Source organism: Heteronotia binoei, chromosome 12, assembly GCF_032191835.1.
Source record: "Heteronotia binoei isolate CCM8104 ecotype False Entrance Well chromosome 12, APGP_CSIRO_Hbin_v1, whole genome shotgun sequence".
NCBI classification, from domain to species: Eukaryota; Metazoa; Chordata; class Lepidosauria; order Squamata; family Gekkonidae; genus Heteronotia; species Heteronotia binoei.
The window spans coordinates 8,499,073-8,517,879 of NC_083234.1; the positions used below are offsets into that span (position 1 = coordinate 8,499,073).

Consider the following 18,807-nt stretch of genomic DNA (forward strand, 5'->3'; position numbering starts at 1 on the left):
GGTGCTTCTGAGGTAGAGCGGGGATTGAAACCTGGCTGGCCTAAATCCTAGCCTAACACACTAATCACTATACCACAGTTGAAAGGTACTCTGAATTAAAGGAGTTCTTCGCAAGATATTCCAGTCATTCCACCTTGCTTTTGAAAATACTGGGAGAAGCATACCACTGCTGCATACTTTTCGATTGGAAATTCTTGGTAAAACACTAATCAAGAGTATCGCATACATGCTGCTCTAACACTGATGAGTTTGAGGTGATTAAGATTTTTCTTGCTCTTTTTTACAAGGTTACCCCTTCCCTAGAAATCACCTGTATAAAGCCCCACCTTCAGATCTGCTGCTGAATACCTGAGATAGCAACTGTGCTTCTGATGCAAAACCCCCATAAAATAGAAAAATCCACACTCAGCAAAATTCCCACGAACAGGTCAAAGGCTTTTAAAAATGTCAACAAAGGGAGATGATGTAATGACGATAGGTGCAAGCCCTACCTCCGCTTGCAATAATCGCAATGTAATATCTGATTAATGGTTTTACTTATGGATTTCAGTCAAACTGGTTATGTAATCGTGATGGACCAAATAGGGCTGGCCTAGAACATTTCATTTCTCAATAGTGACATGTTTCAGAAGCTTCTGCTAAACAAGCCAATTTGGATCGGATTAGTTTGTTAACATTATCACAAAAGGAATCTGTTCCCACACTCCTAAGTGCTACACTAAGCATAACTTCAGGGTGTCCCGAGAAGTTATACAGACTACATGATTTTTCAAGGTACAAACTTTACGCTGGGGTCTAAAAGCCAAATCAGTTGAAGGCTCAACCTCTCCAAGAATCAGATGTTCAAGGGATGCAACCAAAGTTTTTCCTACACGTATGCTCAGCAATTCTTCCTCAATGTGATCAACATTGGTTTCCCAAATTCCTCAGTCCCTCTTCATGACACCACTCCCCTTCCCAAGTCTTCTCTACTTGGTGAAGGCAGGAAAAACACAGCAAGGGCAGTGAGAAAGGTAGCTTTAAAAAAGGATCCACTGAGAATTCACTACCAGCCTCACTTTACAACACTAAGAATTTTGTACCTTGCTGCAAATGCATACTGTCAGCAGGAGGCAATTTAAATAACATCACTACGGCCATTTCAATGCTGCGTTAAACTTCTGTACAAGTACATTTGCCAGCCACCTGAGACTTCTTGGGAGTTGTGTGGAGTGCATTCTGGACCATATGCCCTTGCATCTGACACTACTGCTTTATATATTTCTGTATGATCTACCTCACAAGCCCTTTTCTTCATGCACACACCTTCAGAGGTGAAGCAGGTGGCAAGAAAAGACCAGGATTTTTCAGCGGTGGCCCCTTCCTTGTGAAATACACTTCCCCTTGGCACCTACGCTACTCTCTGTTAGGTGTCAGCCCAAAATATTTCTATTTACCCAGGCTTTTAATTAAGATGGTAATCTTTTAACACCATTTTCAACACTGAGCTTTTAACCAGAAAACGGTTAAACTCATTTTAAGCTGCTCTGTGGGTTTTTTTTAATGCTCTGTCTGGGTTTTAATTAATGACTTTTTAACATGTTATGTTGTTATTATTTTACTTTATAAGCTGTCTCAGGCAGGTTCCCTGGAGGAGCAACATAATTTTTTTTTAAATAACTAAATAACGGAGACTTGCTTCCAGATTTAACATTCCCATCCAATGTAAATTAACATGAGCATACATTTGCTTATCTATATACAACACAGGAATGGCATGACCATTGCCTTTTATTAACACACATACCAAAGCAAAACGCTATGAAAGGGTTTCAGCAAAGGCATGGTAAGAGAGGGAATGCATGAGCTGACCAATTGTTTAGGGAACCAAACAGCATAGCTGCTTTTCAGAAAGAGCTGCTGGCTGGTTGGTAACTGGAAGGCAACTGACCAAAACCTTCTTCAGGTCAATAGGGGACAACAGGCCATGCACACACACATTCTTGCTTGGGGCCCCCACCTTGGGGAACAGCCTGCCTCTGGAGATTAGGAAGGCCCCCTCCCCCACCTCTACCACCCAGCGGAATGTACAAAACAGAAATGTTGAGGAATGCATTTTTCTACGGGCCATTTTTTAAAAAGGGAATCGAATGCTAGCATAACAGAACACCTCAGAAGGGTCTTTTTAAAAATGGGACAGGATTGCGGTTTACTGCAATTTTTCCTGTGTATATGTGTGTATCACCTTCCTTTTACAGCACTACATTCTGGCTCTGTAATCCACTTCCTGCAATATGGTGTAGCATGCCTTTGTTTTTTGTTTGCATTGCTTTCTAGTTCTCTAATTTAGTCTTGTTGCATTGTTTACTGGAATCACTGAATCATAAAAGTTGGAGAGGACCTCCAGGGTCATTTAGTCCAACCTCCTGCACAAAGCAGGAAATTCGCAAATACTTCCCCCCACAACCACTCACCCAGTGGGTGCCCAGGAGATGGCACAAAAACTCCGCCAGGATCGCCGGCAAAACTGGCCTGGAGAAAAAAACTGTTTCCTGACCCCAACGTGGTGAATAGCATTTTCCCAGGGACATAAGAAAGGGTCACAAGAGCTAAGCACTGATGCAACCCTTCCTGTCCTCTGCACAATCTGCCTAATTCACAGAATCAGCACTGCTATCAGATGGCTGTCTAAACTCGATTTTAAAAACTCCAAAGAGGAGAGCCCACCACCTCCTGAGAAAACCTGTTCCACCGAGGAAGTACTCTGTCAGGACGTTCTTCCTAATATTTAGTAAAAAAGCTCTTGATTTAATTTCAACCCACTGGTTCTGGTCCGATCTTCTGGGGCAGCAGAAAACAACTCCACACCATCCTCAAGATGACAGTCCTTCAAATTACTTGAAGATGGTGATCAAATCACCTCTGAGTCATCTCCTCTCCAGGCTAAACATACCCAGCCCCTTCAACCTTTCCTCATAGGACTTGGTCTCCAGACCCCTTACCATCTTCATTGCCCTCTTCTGAACGTTTCAATTTCTCTATATTCTTCTTAAATTGTGATGCTCAAAACAGAACACAATACTCTAGGTGAAGTCTAATCAGAGCAGAGTAAAGCAATATCATCACTTTGTGTGATCTGGACTTCTGTTGATACAGCTCAAAATTGCGTTAGCCTTTTTAGCTACTACATCACAGTGCTGACTCATGTTCAATGTATGGTCCACTAGGACCCCCAGATTCTTTTTGAACATACTACCACCAAGACATATCTCCCCCATCCTATAATGATGCATTGGATTTTCCCGACCTAAATGCAGAACTTTACATTTATTCCTGTTATAATTAATTGTATTTGTTTTAGCCCAGTTTTCCAGTCTGTCCAGATCATCCTGTATTTTGACTCTTCTACTGTTTTTGCAACCCATCCCAATTTAGTATCATCTGTAAACTTAATAAGCATTCCCTCTATTCCTTCATTCAAATCATTTATAAAGATATTAAGCAAAGTAGGTCCCAGGACAGATCCTAGAGGCGGTCCACTTATCCCTTCTCTCCAAGAGGATGCAATCTACAGATTAGGTGCGATCTGTCAACCAGTTACAGATCCACCTAACAGTAACAGGATCCAAACTATATTTTACCAATTTGTCAACAAGAGTATTATGTGGAACCTTATCAAAAGCCTTACTGAAATCAAGCTAAACTATGTCTACAGCATTTCCCATATCCAGCAAGGCACTAACTTTTTTTTAAAGAGATAAGCTTAGTCTGACACAACTTGTTCTTGAGAAACCTATGCTGGCTCTTAGTAATCACAGCCATCTTTTCTATATGCTCAAGGACTGACTGTTTGATGATTTGTTCTAAACTTTTCCAGGTATAGATGTCAAACTGATGGGTCAGTAGTAACCCAGATCCTCCCTTTTCCCCTTCTTGAGGATGGGGACAACAGTATCTCACCTGTTCTCCAAGAATTCTCAAAAATAATGGGCAGAGGCTCAGAAATTATCTGCAAGTTCTTTGGTACCCTCAGATGCAGTTCATCTGTCCTTGAGGACTTAGTTTCATTTAAAGAAACTAGGTGTTTATGTACTTCCCCCAGGGATGTCTTATGCTGCCTGATTGAACTGTTTTCTGTATTTTGTAATCCTCCTTGAGTCTCAGAAAGGCAGGCTATAAAGTAAACAAAAAAAAATCACAACCACAACTGGACAGGATTCTAAGTAGAAACCAGCATGCGGCCACGATGACAGACAGCATTCACAACAGACATTTCAATGTAGCAGCTGGACCTTGCTCTAAGGAGATTTGGAGGGGCTGCCAGAAAGATAATAGTTTTAAGCTGCTACTTTTCTTCAGGGATGATGGCTCGCTTGTTAGGAATAGTGGAAGACTGAGGAAAAAGAACTGCAGTTAATGACACAAACCAAATCAAGTGTTACGCCCCCTCTGGGAGGGAAGGCAGAATGGTACAGCCCAATCTCATCAGATCTGGGAAGCTAGGCAGGGTCGGTACTTGGATGGGAGACCTCCAAGGAAGACTCTGCAGAGGAAGGCAACAGCAAGTCACCTCGGCTTCTCATTTGCCTTGCTGGAGCCACGTTGGCTGTGACTTGATGGCATTTTGCACACACACACACACACACACACACACACACATCCCCTCTCCCCCACTCTATCCACAACAACCAAGTTTAGCAATAAACTTTTTGGGAATAAATAAAGTGCCAAAAAGGAAGAAAAACTCCACTTCAGCCACACAAACATTTTTTAAACTTCATGCTCAAACAGCAGTGTCTACGTTGTCCTTGCTTGCCAATTAGCTGTTCAGCAATATTTTATTCTCAGGGGTGAAAGAAAGCCCGTTCAGGCTGGTACAGAACACCATTAAGAAAGTGGCTGAACTATTAAAATCTTCTGCTTCAAGCCCCCTAAGACAGACACTACGGCAGAGAAATCTAAGTTACTTCAACCCCGGATCATTCTTAGAAATCTCCCTGCTGTCCTTTTGCACTTGATCGTGGGCATGCCTGATAATCTTGACACACTGTTTTATGTGAGGTAATTCAGAATCAACTGGAAACCACCTTGGACTTAACAGAGAACAATAGCTGGAAGAAACTGTCCTTTCACTTGGAAGCAAAGCAGCTTCCTGTCTGGAATACAGCAGCATGTTCCTTACTTGGAAAAGTAAAAAAAAGTCAAGGTATTTGAAAAAGGCTGATATTTCAAAGCACGTGAACCAACTAGACATGATAACATCAGAAGTTAGCTCTTACTTTCATCAGGCGTTTAACATCTTTTACATGAGAATACTCGTAAGAAAATCAGGCTATCTAAAGAAAACCTCTGCTGGTTGGTAGTACACACACTGCCCCAGTGACTCTAGTGCAGTGGTCCCCAACCTTTTTGGCACCAGGGATCAGTTTTGTGGAAGACAATTTTTCCACGGACCAGCGGGATATTATAGCATTGGAGAAAGTCCAGAAAAGGGCAACTAGAATGATTAAAGGGCTGGAACACTTTCCCTATGAAGAAAGGTTGAAACGCTTGGGACTCTTTAGCTTGGAGAAACGTCGACTGCGGGGTGACATGATAGAGGTTTACAAGATAATGCATGGGATGGAGAAAGTAGAGAAAGAAGTCCTTTTCTCCCTTTCTCACAATACAAGAACTCGTGGGCATTCGATTAAATTGCTGAGCAGACAGGTTAAAACGGATAAAAGGAAGTACTTCTTCACCCAAAGGGTGATTAACATGTGGAATTCACTGCCACAGGAGGTGGTGGCGGCCACAAGCTTAGCCACCTTCAAGAGGGGTTTAGATAAAAATATGGAGCAGAGGTCCATCAGTGGCTATTAGCCACAGTGTGTGTGTGTGTGTGTATATATATATATATATATATATATATATATATATATATTTTGCCACTGTGTGACACAGAGTGTTGGACTGGATGGGCCATTGGCCTGATCTAACATGGCTTCTCTTATGTTCTTATGGGAGTGGGGGGGCTGGAGTTTTTGCTGCCCCAAGCCCACACCCCATCCCTACCCTCCCATAAGGAGTAGGCGAAGGTCTCTTCCTCACTCCGTGGCCCAGTTGCCAACAGGCCACGAACCTGGACTGGTCCACGGACCGGGGGTTGGGGACCCCTGCTCTAGTGAACACATAGTGCTTCAAATGAGCTCTCCAGATGGTCTTCAGAAAATGCGAAGACCGCCCTCCCACACACATTTTTGTGTTGAAGAAGATGCAGACAGCCACTTATGTGTATTTGAAGATAAGCCAGCCTGATTTTCTTCTCTAATGTTAGCAAGGACCTGAACTGACAGTCTTAGTCATTAAAGAAATGATTCTATATTTTTAAATAAATGAATAACAGAGAAATGATGTTCTACTCAATTAAACTAGGTTGGAGACGATAAAAAATTATACAGCTCTCAAATTCAGCCTATTTAATTTATTTAAAACATCTGTATCCTGCTGTTCTGCCCAATGAGGGATCTCAAAGCAGCGAACTAATAAAAACATTCATACAAGACAGGATACGCAGAGCCATTGTGGTGTAGCAGTTACAGTGTCAGGCAAGGACCTGGGTTCAAATTCCCATTTTGTGATTCCCACAAGTTTTTACAGGTTTCCCACTTAACGGCCCTAAAATGTGGGTTTTAAAAACCTGCACAATGGGGCCATGATGGGGGATTCTACAAAGCAGGGACAATCCTCGAGTCTGCAGAAATATGCTGATATTCTTTAAATTCTGTAACTGATTGATTATGACATCTTACTTGCTGTTAATCTACTTGTTCTGTTTCCTATCTTTTCTTTTCTTTTTTATATATAACGCGGCTGTCATGTTCTTATCCAACATGCTTTACAGCTTGTTTACACATACTTCTTACTTTGCTATAGTCAATATTATTTACTGCACTGCAATGTTATTGACACCCTTGTTCCTTTGCATCCTTGTTTGTTTTTTGTTTTGTATTGGAAAACTCCAATAAAACGTTAATTACAAAAAAAAAAGAGTCTGCAGAAATATCTGAAGAGGGAAAGAAGTGAGGAACTTCTCAAACATCTCTCAGATCTAAACTTATAAGGAAGAGAAAATCAGATGCTGCGTCACAAGACCTGCAGCCACCATTCAGATGGTTGTTCAGCAACCATGAAAACTGGCGATACTGATAGGAGTGGTGGGGAAAGGGCAGAGGTGGCAACAACACTGGGCAAGGAGTGAAGGAATGTGGGAATCAAAGAGCCAGGCAGACAGGTGCCACCCGTGGGCATGGCAGCAGGGGAGGGAAGAGGAGGCAGTGCCACAAGGCAGGCTGGCAGGAACCAGCAGTGGTGTGGCCGAGTGAGCAGGAGGAGTAGCAGCAGGAGGGCGATGGGAAAAAGGGCAAGAGCAGGGCAGGCAGAAAAGGGCAGGAGAAAGGGAACCAGTAAAAGCAGGGATCTCCCCTCCCTCCCTCCATCAGCAGACAGGTAGCAGCGAGAGGCTTGACACAGGAAGCGCAGAGGATGCCTTTTCTGCTCCAGATCTCTGATGCCCAGCTGACTAGGGGGGTCTAGCTCAGAAAAAAAATTGGAGAGAAGGGAGAAACTGAGGCCGAAGAAGCCTGGGATTTTCTTCTCACACAATTCTTGCAGGTTTCCTGCTTGCTCCAACTATTTTACAGGATGAGCAGGATTTGACACTGATGTAGCATCATGATTCAGTGCATCTAAATACCCTGCGTGCGCTAAGCAAACAATTTCTCAAACAGAATTAATTAAACACCCGTGGACAGATTAGATACTTTCCCCTGGAAGAGATTTGTCTGTCACTAGGCAATTGAAGATTAGCATTAGGGATACAGATTAAAAAGAATTGTAGCAGTTTCAGGTGGACACACCTAAATAAGGTGAGGAGACTAAGACCTCCTGCTGAAATCACATTTTGCAAATATCCTAAACTTATGTGGAAGGTCTGTGCAAGTAATCCAGGCACTTATGCCATGGCACTGTTGCTCAGTTAAGGGGTTCCACACTTAGGGTTGAATGCACCTCAAAAGCATGTTGCAATTTCACAGGCAGCTTGGCTAACAAATTTCACACAAAGCAATTTAAATTTGGCAAAAAAAAGAGAGGAAAAAAAGAACAAAACATAGCTCAATATTCTTCCCTTTCTTTCTCAACAAACTTGACTTTTTGACTCTTATGAAATGGGCTGACACCCTGGGCACTGAAAAGTACCTCCACCAACACAGAGTTAGAGAAAATGCAAACAGACAGTAGACTTGCTGCAGATTCACCTTCATTCAACCCCAAACCACTAAGCAAACAGGATGGCATCAGCCAGTCTCCACCTCCTACGTTCTCCAATCCCTGGACATTTCAGTGCCACAAGCTGGTGAACTTTATTCCAATTACTCTTCAAACTAGACTTTCCCATCCTAGCCTACCCCCCTTCCCCCATAACTTGACTTGCCACCAACTGGCTGTGATTTATATTAGTGACAGTAAGTTAACAAGGGTCTTATTATTTCCTGGTTGCCAGTGTCAATTTGCCCTCTCTTGAATGTTTTTAACAAAGATCAGCAAGCAAATTGTTTTGGACCTGAATTTTTAACTGTTATTTCTGGCACCAACGCAAACTGTATTCTGTTCCTAGAGGACCCAGCTATAACATCTCGGCCTTTTCAGTGCTAAGATGTAAGGAAAAAATGGCAAGTCTCCTAAAATAGCTCTTACCATCACCCACAGAGATATAGGTGAGCTTTGTCTTTGTCTTTTAATTCATTGTAACTATGTCAAATCTCAGCCTTTTTCTTTAAGGAACTGCAAAGAGACAGGACTCTATTATAAGGCAAGTTCTGAAGAACCATGCGGCCAGTTCTGAAGGAGGTTGGACTTCTTTCTTGACCAGCTCCCCCCACACCCTCGCCACCCACAGGGATGCTGCATAGCTAAACACTCTTGAACCAAGGGATTTCAAAAGCAGCTTGCAACATGAAATGGAGTTTCACTATTCAAAAAAAGGTTAAAAATTCAATGTAAAAAAAAATGCAAGCCCTTTGGCATGTCTAGACAGCACCTGAGACACAGCCCTAGTTTCTCAGTTTTGTTACTTAACTTGACCTCTTTTTCAGGAGGACGGGATATAAATTTTAACAGGTTAATATGTTATATATTGTTGGTTGGCTAGTACTGATAAAAAAGGATTAAATGCTTTTGTGACTTTCTCGTGTCAACAGGCAACTTAATCAAAAGACCAGCATAGTCTCCCCATTTGTCCCTCAACTTGACTTTTTCCTCTTTGTAAATTATTTAATAGATGCCTATACTCCAGGGGTCCCCAACATGGTGCCAGTTGTGTGTCAAGGTGCCTGCTGACACCTTTCCTAGTGCTCACAAAGGGTTTTTAGAAAGTAGGTGTGGCCATGTAGAACTCTCGCCCAGCAAGGCTTCTGATTGGCCGGTGACAAACTGATTGGCTCGACAAAGTGGGAGTTGTTGTCACAGTGTTGCTTTCTACTTTCCCACCCCTATTTCCCCGATGTATTTTTTAAATTAGCTCTCTTCTGCCCTGTATTTGGGCTTCCTTTGCATGCCTCCTGCGGCAGCCATTTTGATTGTGCCGCCAACCTGTGTAAGAATTCCATAGGTACCCACAGGCTCCAAAAGATTGGCAGCCCCAGCTATACTCTTTTACCCAATACTCAGTTTCCAGCCATAAAATTCTATCAGCAAGAAGTAATCAAACCTTCACCCAGACAAGCACACACAATAAGGTCAGCATTCAGCCAAAAAGTCTTCTAAAAAGTTCTGTCGTGAACTTTGTAATTCAGTAATACGTATGTTTGCTGGCACTGAGCACATCAGTCTTGTGTTCAGTGATACAAAAGTACAGAGCTGTAGTTTAATGCTCCCGGATGTTAGCCCCATTAAGTATTAATTCACCAATGATTTACAGGAAGCCTCATTTACACTACATGAGTATAATTCAACAGCAATACTCCAGCAGGCAATAAACTCATCCCAGAAAGAGAGCACTGGCTTTGTCTCTTGGCAATTCATCCTGGAATCTCCTCTCCAGAGATTTCTCCCTAAGCACTGACGATATCTGTCACGTGAAAGAGACAGCACGGACTCACAGTTCGGTTTAGCGTATAGAACTGGAAACCAGACTGGCTCTAAGCAAGACAAGTAGCCAAAGCAGGATGTGGGACTAGGGAGTGAGATCATGTAGTTTGCTCTAACCTCTTCAAAGAGCAGGAGACTGTGATTATATTTGCCAAGATCAAGGAACTGTGTTTCCCAACAATTTCAGTGAAACTTGCTTCAGGTGACAAGAGATATCTACAAAGGTATGCCCACAATCAAACATTTCCAAAGGTGTAAGCACACACAAGCTGGAACCCACATATCTGAAGGGCCAGCTCTCCTTCTCAGAATCCCTGTGCTAGTTATGCTCCTCCTTGACAGATCTTGCTTGCTGTGCTAAACCAGAGGACTGTGCAGTTAATCTCAGTCTGGTTCTAGAATCTAGGTCACTTCAGGCACTGCCCAATCCCCTGAAGGGACGATAAGAGTACCTTCTTTTTTTGCTTTTTACAAAATGTTGCAAACAATTTGTTTCAGAGAATATTTTGCTGAGCTATGTGAATTTATGCATGCACTGGAGCTGGGTTTTAGACTGTCAAGCAGTTGATGGAATTGTTATTTCATTGCTTTTTCACGTCTGCAGAAGAGGGTAAGTAACCGAGCCCATGTCAGGACTGTTTCTGGGAGCGACAAAAGTATTTTAAACAATTTGGGGGGGTAGGCAAACGGAAGACACGACTGAAGCAGCCTAATTTGTAGATCCAAGCGGGCAGCCGTGTTGGTCTGAAGCAGTAGAACAAAATAGGAGTCAAGTTGCACCTTTAAGACAAACCAAGTTTTATTCAGAATATAAGCTTTCATATGCTCAAAGCACACTTCATCAGATGAGGTATCTAATTTACAGCCTAATTTACAGGTTAGAAAAACTGGTATGAAAAGTTTATGTATTTGAAGACAGCATCATTCCAATAATAAACTGTAGTGCCACATTATCCTGCTTTCAAAGAAGAGATCTAGTTTGAGCCTCATTTTCACTCTGACAAACTACCAAAAAATTACTTTGAAATGGAAATTACCTCCCCTGCGCCCTTATCCACCAGCAGCAAATACAAATGTATTTACTTCTAAAAAAAACAACATGCAAAAAAAAAATTCCTCATCCAAGCTGTGCATTTAAGCACCGCAGAGACCGGAAGGGCCTGCGAGAGATAGGAAGAGGGTTCCACCAGTCATCTTTTCTCAACCTAACAGTGAGACTGAAAGCCTGCAAGGCATCTGAATGGTCATCATTTCAGGAGCAATTAAGTTACGAAAGTCCTTCAGATCTAGGATGGGACACAGACCACTGTCCTCTTTGGGTATCATGAAGAGGCATGAGTAAAATCCTGTAGCTCTCAGAGAATGAGGCACTATTTCTATGGCGTTCTCTTCTAAGACGAAGGCAATCTCTGAGAGGAGAGCTGCATTTGGAGATGTAATCCTTAAGTTTCCTTGGTGTGAGGGAGCAATGCAAATTTAATAGTCTAAGTGAGTGATAAGGAGATGCAGCTATAGATAGGAGCTGCACAGAAAGGAGGAGTACAAGTGCAGTCTATGGTCAGAGGTGAGGGAGGACTTGGAATATTGACTAGCAGATTGAACACTCTTCCTGCAATATCTTACACATGTTCACCAACATCATAGAGATGGTTTCACGCAAGGCACTTTGACCCAATATTTCTTTACAAGTTGGACAAATGCAGTAATATTTGGGGAGGGAGGGACCAGTGAAGTATGGGAATCAACCAGCTGAAAGGCTGGTGGGGAAGGTTGTTTGAAGTAAAGCTCAAGCAATGTGCCAGTCGGATGAGCTGTCTAGCACAGCTGATAAACAAGGTTTCTGATCCCCCTGTCAGGAGAAGATTTCAAGGCTACTGCTAACAATCCTAAAGCTAACCACCCAATCTCATTTAGACAATGACAAAGATCTAGACTGCCTACGGATGTCTTCTGAGGCAGTTTAACTGAGCACCCAAATTCTAACGCAGCTCTAAACGAGAACAGATAAGACCAAAAACCCATGCTGTCAATGTTCCCCTATTTTTTTCAGGTTCAGCGATAACAACAAGGGAAACCACATCTATTTGTTTCAAAAACAAAGCAGGCTTACTAAACACCAATCCTGCAAACATACATAGAATCACGGAGTTGGAAGGGACCCCCCAGGGCCAACTCCTTGCACTACGCAGGAAATTCACAAATACCTCCCCCAATCACCACCACCAATCTACTTGCAAATTAAAATCTGAGCTCCAGTTCTTTGGGGAACATAGAGCAGACTCCCTATTTTTGAGGCAGATTCTGGCAGCAAGAGATTGCTCTTCCTAACATACCTCTCCCCGCACTGATCTCTGCTTTGGGACCAAAATAATTTACTACTATAATCTAGTTACTAAAACAAATACCAAGGCTACTCGGTAAAAAATACCAGGCAAGACAGACAGTATCTTTTCAAAATTATCACCATTTAGGTGCCTTCTAAAGAATCGCCCTGTCTAATAGCACCTTCTTCTCCACTACTCCTTCCCTGGTCTTATCCCTCAGACTTCCTTCTGATCTGCTGAAGTATAGGGCAGAATAAGCTCTTCTTTTTTTCCCAGCTATTGAAGAAGCAGGACTGGCAGAATTGATAAACCAACTGACATTGAAGCTACCAGGTAAGTCAGCCTGTTTGATAAGACAATTCACTTAAGTTAAAAAAAGTCACGTTCACTTGGTCATAAGGCTAAATGAATGAACTCTGCATAGGAACAATAAGTAATAAGAGGTAAGTAAAAACCGAAAAAAGCCTACATCTGATTTGAATTAAGCTCATGCTGTAAAAACTGTTGCTTTCTAAAAAGTATGACATTGCTGTGAGATAGTAATCTGGCCTGTAATGCATTTTCGTTATGCTGGGCAAATAGTTAAACAATGAGTTATTTCTTTTATTTGATCTCAAAAATGTTGCTAGATATTACTTTGAAACAGGAAAAAATACAAAGGAAGCAATATAAAGCTTCCATGCTTAATGTAAAAACAATTCCAAATAAACTACAATATTTAGTCACCAAGTTATTTAAGTCACTTTTTAAACAAAAAAAAAGGGCTTACCAAATATTTCTCCATTTTTGGCAAATTCCGTCACAAGGTACAACATGCTTTTGGTCTCCATCACCTATTGATGGAGAAACAAGACATTAGCTGAACTTATTTGGGGGCAGACAAAAAGCAACGAAGTCTTGGAAATACCTTTTCCTTCCCAACACATCGCAGCGGCCATTAAAAGCCTAACAACCTCCCGCTATTTCACAGATTTAAAGGCATGATTGATTAGCTGGCTAAATTGGTGCCTAGATGCAATTTTGTTCCTGACCATGAAGAAAGAAAGGATGCATAGTTTTCCCTGTGCTGACTGCAAGACTCAGAGGTACATTTGTTCAGGCCCTATGGAACCTTCACACCAAGCATATATGTTGTAGAACCCCTAACTTACCAGAGAACATTTGGAATCCATGCTGCTTTCTGAAGCGACTATCGAATACTGCATGAGGAAGGGCATGGAAAAACAAAACTCTTAACTTCGAAAGGTCATAAAAGAGTCTAATAAATCATGAGAATCCACCCATATCGTTTATCTAATCCATCATATTATTCAGGGCCTCTCACCCACCTTATCCCTCCTTCTTTCATCAAACTCAGCATAGCTTTACACATACAGATATAAACATATAACAGGAGCTTAAAAAAAAAAAAGCTAAGGTGAGAATGAATCTGGAAGCAGTTCTGGTAACATCATAGCTTTACGGTTTGTGCACCTTCAGCTATGAATTAATTCACTTATACTATGCCTTCATCAAAGCCTCGCCTCTTCCTTCACTGGGCACTTAATCATCTGAACAAAAATGATACATTCACAGACAGGAACAATGTACTTTTTAAAGCTCTGTGAGGGTTTCAAAATCTGACCCTCCTCCCCAAGAATTTCAAATATGTTTTCCAGATCTGGCCTCCCTCTCTATCCAAATTAGCAGAGACTGTAAATCCTCATGGTAAGAGTGTGCTCCGCTAGCACTCAATGATTTTTAAGTTGCAGTAGTGAATCAGTTATCACAAGGCAGCAGAATCCATCTTGCCTCAACATCTAAAAAGTAGCATTGATTTCGGAACCCCACAACAGCTGCACATCCTGCCACAATCGGCCTCTTTGGAGATCAGCCAATATACCAACCCACAGGCAAAGGAATATGTGCTACCTCTTTATGTACCTGCTCTTTAGAGGGATACCAACAAAGCAAATTCAAAGGTGAGATTAATTTTTCCTAAATCGATTCTTACTCTTTGGCTCTTTTCAATATGGAATTATATTGTACACGCTTTTCTTCCCAAAGCAGTTGACAACACCATTCTGTCCTAGGCTGTGAGCTTTCATGACTTGGGTCTACCATATCTTAGACCAGGGGTGTCAAGCTCATTCGTTAAGAGGGCTGGATCTGACACAAATGGGACTTTGTGGGGCCGGGCCATGTGTGTCATAAAATGTAATGTGAGGTAGTGGAGATATAAGAACAGAAGAGAAGCCATGTTGGATCAGGCCAGTGGCCCCTCCAGTCCAACACTCTGTCACATAAGAACATAAGAGAAGCCCTGTTGGATCAGGCCAGTGGCCCATCCAGTCCAACACTCTGTCACATAAGAACATAAGAGAAGCCATGTTGGATCAGGCCAATGGCCCATCCAGTCCAACACTCTGAGTCACATAAGAACATCAGAGAAGCCATGTTGGATCAGGCCAATGGTCCATCCAGTCCAACACTCTGTGTCACAGAAGAACATAAGAGAAGCCCTGTTGGATCAGGCCAGTGGCCCATCCAGTCCAACACTCTGTGTCACATAAGAACATCAGAGAAGCCATGCTGGATCAGGCCAGTGGCCCATCCAGTCCAACACTCTGTGTCACAGAAGAACATAAGAGAAGCCATGTTGGATCAGGCCAATGGCCCATCCAGTCCAACACTCTGAGTCACATAAGAACATCAGAGAAGCCATGTTGGATCAGGCCAATGGTCCATCCAGTCCAACACTCTGTGTCACAGAAGAACATAAGAGAAGCCCTGTTGGATCAGGCCAGTGGCCCATCCAGTCCAACACTCTGTGTCACATAAGAACATCAGAGAAGCCATGCTGGATCAGGCCAGTGGCCCATCCAGTCCAACACTCTGTGTCACAGAAGAACATAAGAGAAGCCATGCTGGATCAGGCCAGTGGCCCATCCAGTCCAACACTCTGTGTCACATAAGAACATAAGAGAAGCCATGTTGGATCAGGCCAATGGCCCATCCAGTCCAACACTCTGAGTCACATAAGAACATCAGAGAAGCCATGTTGGATCAGGCCAATGGCCCATCCAGTCCAACACTCTGTGTCACATAAGAACATAAGAGAAGCCATGTTGGATCAGGCCAGTGGCCCATCCAGTCCAACACTCTGTGTCACATAAGAACATAAGAGAAACCCTGTTGGATCAGGCCAATGGCCCATCCAGTCCAGCACGCTGTGTTACCTAAGAACATAAGAGAAGCCATGTTGGATCAGGCCAATGGCCCATCCAGTCCAACACTCTGTGTCACATAAGAACATAAGAGAAGCCATGTTGGATCAGGCCAGTGGCCCATCCAGTCCAACAATCTGTCACATAAGAACATAAGAGAAGCCATGGTGGATCAGGCCAATGGCCCATCCAGTCCAACACTCTGTGTCACACAGTGGCCAAAAAAATTACATATATAAATGATATATAAACTTTATACAGGACACAGACAAACACAATTAAAAATTTTTTTTTTAAACTTAAAATACAAACATTTTTAAAACTCTTGCAATGCTTTGTTTAAAATGGAAAGGTGGGGGAATAGTGGGATTTGGCAATGCAATTTTTTTTTTAAAAAAGCATCAAGAAAAAGCACAAGGATCACAGCAGAAGCTAAATACATAAAATGCTGAGCCTGGGAAAACAATGATTGCAAGCTTCTCTCCCTGCCCCCACCCCAGTCTACTCAGATTGGCAATGGCTCTCCAGTGTAATATCCCCCTTTGGCTATGAGTTCCCAGTTAGAGTACTCACTAGATCAGGTCCATTCAGCAGAGACAAGCTGGCTCAAAGCATCAACCCTTTATTTGCAAGGACACAGCTCCAGGAAGCATGAGCTTCAGTTGACTATAGCAGGGGTGGCCAACGGTAGCTCCCCAAATGTTTTTTTGCCTATAACTCCCATCAGCCCCACCCAGCATGGCCAATGGCTGGGGATGATGGGAGTTGTAGGCAAAAAAAACATCTGGAGAGCTACCGTTAGCCACCCCTGGGCTACAGGAAGGCTGAAAGTGAAAGGCTCTCCACTCCATTGCAGCACAAAGTTGCAAGAAAACATGGAATGGATTTTTCTTGCAACTTTGCTTCCTGCTGCACCCTGCAAAGATAAGGCAGAAAAAATAGCGAAATGAAAGAGCAGGAAACTTTGTCAGCCTTGGAGTTTCAAAGGGTGAGGACAGAAGGGGAAGGAGGGGGAGAAAAGAGCCCTGGGGGCCTGATTAAAGCCCTGGGTGGGCCAGTTCTGGCCATGGGTCAGACATCTGACACCGCTGTCCTAGATCAATACTAACCTCTGCACCATATATAAAGGGGTACAATACCCTGCATCAATGCTCAATGGGTAACTAGTTCTATATTGTGCAGACGGGAAATCTATGATATTTGGTTCATAATAACCAGCTGTCCTTTACATGGCCATTACACCCAACTAACCCCATGGCAATTTCTAAAAATAGAGTTACAAAATAATAATAATGTAGACCCCACCCTCTTTGAGAATTGTTCTAGGAACATTAGGTATGATAGCTAGCCAATTTTCCAGCAAAAACCTATAATACAGAAGTGCATTCCTGAGCTCAAGGGAACCATGAGGTGGGAGGAGGGGAGGAAGGGACAAAAATCACCTTGTCTCTTCTGTTCAATGAATGGCTTTGTCCCCTTCAGCCTCCTGACCCATTTGTTTTCTAGATCATGCAGTCTCCACAGCCCCGGGAATAAACCTTCCCAGGGTCAGAAAGGACTGCTTAGAAGGAAGGAAATGAAGGAAAGATCCACAGATATTTGCATCTTCAGATTGCCACATCCAGCCCAATGGGAGCAATTTGTAATTGTCAGTGAGACAGTTTATATACAGGGATATCTTGGATAGAGATGGGAGGGCCCAGGGGGGGAAAAAGCAAAGATCAGAGAAAACAGACAAACTCATCCCCCAATAAAAAACTAATTGATATCCTCAGTATTTTGTCCGTATTTGAATTGTATTCCAGCATTTGCTAATCTTCAGTGTACAGGAATTGCTATGATTTGATACTTTTCATAGTCTTACATAAAAGTCTTGTTAGAAAGTTTTTAGAAATACTAGAGGATTAAAAATATGAACACCTTGTCATAAACATTTATTTATCGTTGTTAAATAAAATACTCCATAATCTGGGGGGGGGGGGGTGTTTTGATTTTTTTCAGGGAAAAAACGTCTTTTCTCATAAACTAGCAAAAGATATTCAGGTGTGTTCTTTACATTTCAGGACCTTGTAGTTCCATTTGCAACAAAAAATAAAATTTAAAAAAGTAAAATTGTTATTGTTTTCTGAAGAAGTTGTACTTTTCATATATCAAACATAAAACTTTTATGCACACTGCATTTCATGTGACTTGCAATTTTTAAAGAGTACTAATATTGCATTTATTTTCAATTTTTCAAAAGAAATCCATTTTTTTTTTTAAAAGATGGGGGGAAATCCCCCCCCCCCCCCCATGGCTTCATTTCTGGAAATTTTACACTCCTACTCTTGAAATTGGAATTCCAATTTAAAAGCTGTAATGAGACTCAGTCTACTAGCATCTTGTATATACAAATGCGCTCCTGAACAACTTCGAATAATTTCCTTAAACACTGCACTGGGGATATGCATCTACTGTATCCTTTATCCAGAAATGTTGGTTTACTTTATGGTGGGGCAACCACATGTAAAATAAAACTGTGATGTCTGAATGTGGGCTTTTAGCTTTAGTTCAATTATTTGCTTCCACTGCAAACTCCCACCTACCTAAGTTACAAGCTAGCAGTATAAAGACTGCTCTTTTATCCCAGACATCAAGAGAAATATCTCGGACTTGAGGATGTTCAAAACAAACTCATGCACGACTGCCATGACTAGGCCCTGTCATCTGGTATATGGGGGTTCTAATGGAGGGTATGTGTCTCAAGAACTCTGATGGAAGCTGCTTGGCTGTTTAGTAAACTGAAACTCTCTCCTCGAGGTGACTACATGAAGGTGTCACTTGAAAGATTAACAGCTTGGCTCCACATTTAAACCTAATTTAAAAGCGTGTTCAGCTTTCGAGGGCTCACAGAAGAAACAGGAAAGAAGCTGTATTCCTTTCGAACTACAAATCAAAATTATTTTGGAGAAACAACTGTTTGTTTAAATATTTATACCCTTCCTTTTCTTTTTGTGCAAGGCAGTGCCAATGCCATGCCAATTCAAACCACTGGTGTAAATGTATCTAAGTATCAGCAGTCTTCTTTAAAAAATCTTTCATCTTACAACAATGCAGGCATTGATGAAGTCTACAGTTCAATTACTCTGAAAGTGGTATAATGCTCACTGTTAAGGCAGTTTTGAGGAAAC

General features: G+C 42.1%; 1 protein-coding gene across 3 annotated transcripts in view; it reads right to left on the reverse strand.

The window, feature by feature from the left end:
- The window catches only part of SIK2 (salt inducible kinase 2), a 103,838-nt gene that overhangs the window by 62,175 nt on the left and 22,856 nt on the right, over positions 1-18,807 (reverse strand). For all 3 annotated transcript variants that reach the window (XM_060250455.1, XM_060250456.1, XM_060250454.1), the window contains exon 3: positions 13,201-13,264. In XM_060250455.1, the coding sequence (XP_060106438.1) occupies positions 13,201-13,264 (64 nt within the window). The remainder of the gene's footprint in view (positions 1-13,200; positions 13,265-18,807) is intronic.